Source organism: Bison bison, unplaced genomic scaffold, assembly GCF_000754665.1.
Source record: "Bison bison bison isolate TAMUID 2011002044 unplaced genomic scaffold, Bison_UMD1.0 scf7180017864517, whole genome shotgun sequence".
In the NCBI taxonomy this organism is placed as follows: Eukaryota; Metazoa; Chordata; class Mammalia; order Artiodactyla; family Bovidae; genus Bison; species Bison bison.
Genome location: NW_011495070.1, coordinates 7693558 through 7695493, shown reverse-complemented (window position 1 = coordinate 7695493; position 1936 = coordinate 7693558). Strand labels below are relative to the sequence as shown.

Genomic DNA, 1936 nt, shown 5'->3' with positions numbered 1-1936 from the left:
CGGCGGCGGCGGCGGCGAGCAGTTGATCATTGTGATGGTGGCAGGAGCAGCGGCGGCAGCGGCAGCCCAGCCGAGCGTTAGGGGCTGCTCTCCGCGCGGCGTTTTGCAAAGGACTTCACCGATCTACTTTTGCAGTCGCCTCGGACTGTCCATGTGTTTACTTCCCCCAGCCCGAGGATTCGATATCTAGGTTCCTGTGAAATGCAACTGAGCAGCCAAAGTACTTTGAGAACACGGGGCGGCATAAACACCAAAACTTTTTTGTGGAAGGAAAATGCAATAAGCAAGCTTGCCGTTTTCCGATGCGGTGTGGAGTGAGTGTGTGTCGCGCGTGTCCGCACTGGAGGCATATGCTTGTGTGTGTACATGGGTTGTGTTTTTCGGTACGTAGGGAGAAAATGCTTGCCAACCACCGGAAATCTCTTGGAATTTATTAGAAAATAATGGATTATGAAAAGAAGGCAGGCGAAGAGCGGATCTTCCCTTGAGTTGCAACCCGATTTGCTGCTGGCTCAGTTTGTTGTGATTCTTTTTGTTGATAGGTGTCTGATGGTATTCTGATAACACCCCCCCTTTTTTCCCCTCGAGCTTTACAGTTTAAAAAAAGGAAACAAAAAAACCACCCCAAAATCTCCCCCCCCCCCTTTTTTTTTCGCCCGGTCGGGATCGCTGTTTCCATCCATGTGCTTGCGTCTCCCCCGCGTTCCACTTAAACTATTTTAATCCTTGGACCCAAGGAGGAGGCTGATAGGGGGTGGATAAAAAAAGTTCTTCCAAAATAGTGTGCCCGGGGAGCAGGATGGGGGATTTCGCAGCCCCCGCTGCTGCCGCGAATGGCAGTAGTATTTGCATCAACAGTAGCCTGAACAGCAGCCTCGGCGGGGCCGGGATCGGTGTGAATAATACTCCCAATAGTACTCCCGCTGCTCCGTGTAGCAATCACCCGGCTGCCGGCTGCGGCACCGGCGGCTCCGGGGGCCCGGGCGGCGGATCGGCGGCCGTCCCCAAGCACAGCACGGTGGTGGAGCGGCTCCGCCAGCGCATCGAGGGCTGCCGGCGGCACCACGTCAACTGCGAGAACAGGTACCAGCAGGCTCAGGTGGAGCAGCTGGAGCTGGAGCGCCGGGACACCGTGAACCTCTACCAGCGGACCTTGGAACAGAGGGCCAAGAAATCGGGCGCCGGCACCGGCAAGCAACAGCACCAGAGCAAACCCCAGCAAGATGCGGAGGCTGCCTCGGCGGAGCAGAGGAACCACACGCTGATCATGGTGAGGGCGCGCTGGCAGCGGGCACGGGGCGCGCGCATGAAGGCGGGGGGGCGCGTGGAGCTTCTTAACAAGGGGGCGCGGGGATCTGATTTGCACGGCGGGCGAGGTGGGCTGAAGCCGAAGGGTTAACGTCAACTTTTTTGAGGTAAAAGCTGCCGTCGCCGCTACCTGTTAATCTGTCAGGGTTGTCAGATTTGGGGAAGAGGGGGCGAGAGGGGGGGAAGCCAGTCACGACTGCAAGGGGCGGAGGGAGCCTAGAGGAGCGTCGGAGTAAGGCACTGGAAAAGTTTTACCCCCCTCTCCCTTTCTTAGATACCGATGTGAAAGAGTGTACCGAGTTGAAACCTCGCTCCTCCTCCTCACCGCTCCCTACCCCATCCCTCACCTCGCCTCCTGGGCTCCCCAGACCCGTCCCCCTTCGCCCACCCCGCTCAGCACATCCGCTGGGTGTAGGGAGGAATTGATGCTGTCGCAGATTCTGGGCGGGCACCAGGCTCTCGAACCCCGTGGGGAGGAGGAGGGACGGAGATGCTCTCGCCTCCTCTCCCCGGCTCACCCACTTTGGGCTGAGAAAGTCTAAGAGTTTTGTGAATGAACTTTGAAGTGGGTGAGAAACAAGCGAGGGTGGACGCGCGCCCGCGCGCGCGTCGGTGAGGGCGCGCGCGG

The 1936-nt window shown here is 58.7% G+C and overlaps 1 protein-coding gene across 1 annotated transcript in view; it reads left to right on the top strand.

The window, feature by feature from the left end:
- The first annotated feature begins 12 nt into the window (after positions 1-12).
- The window catches only part of MAML3 (mastermind-like 3 (Drosophila)), a 460623-nt gene continuing 458699 nt past the window's right edge, over positions 13-1936 (top strand). The window contains exon 1 of the mRNA XM_010830313.1: positions 13-1270. Within this exon, the coding sequence (XP_010828615.1) occupies positions 800-1270 (471 nt within the window). The 5' untranslated portion in view covers positions 13-799. The remainder of the gene's footprint in view (positions 1271-1936) is intronic.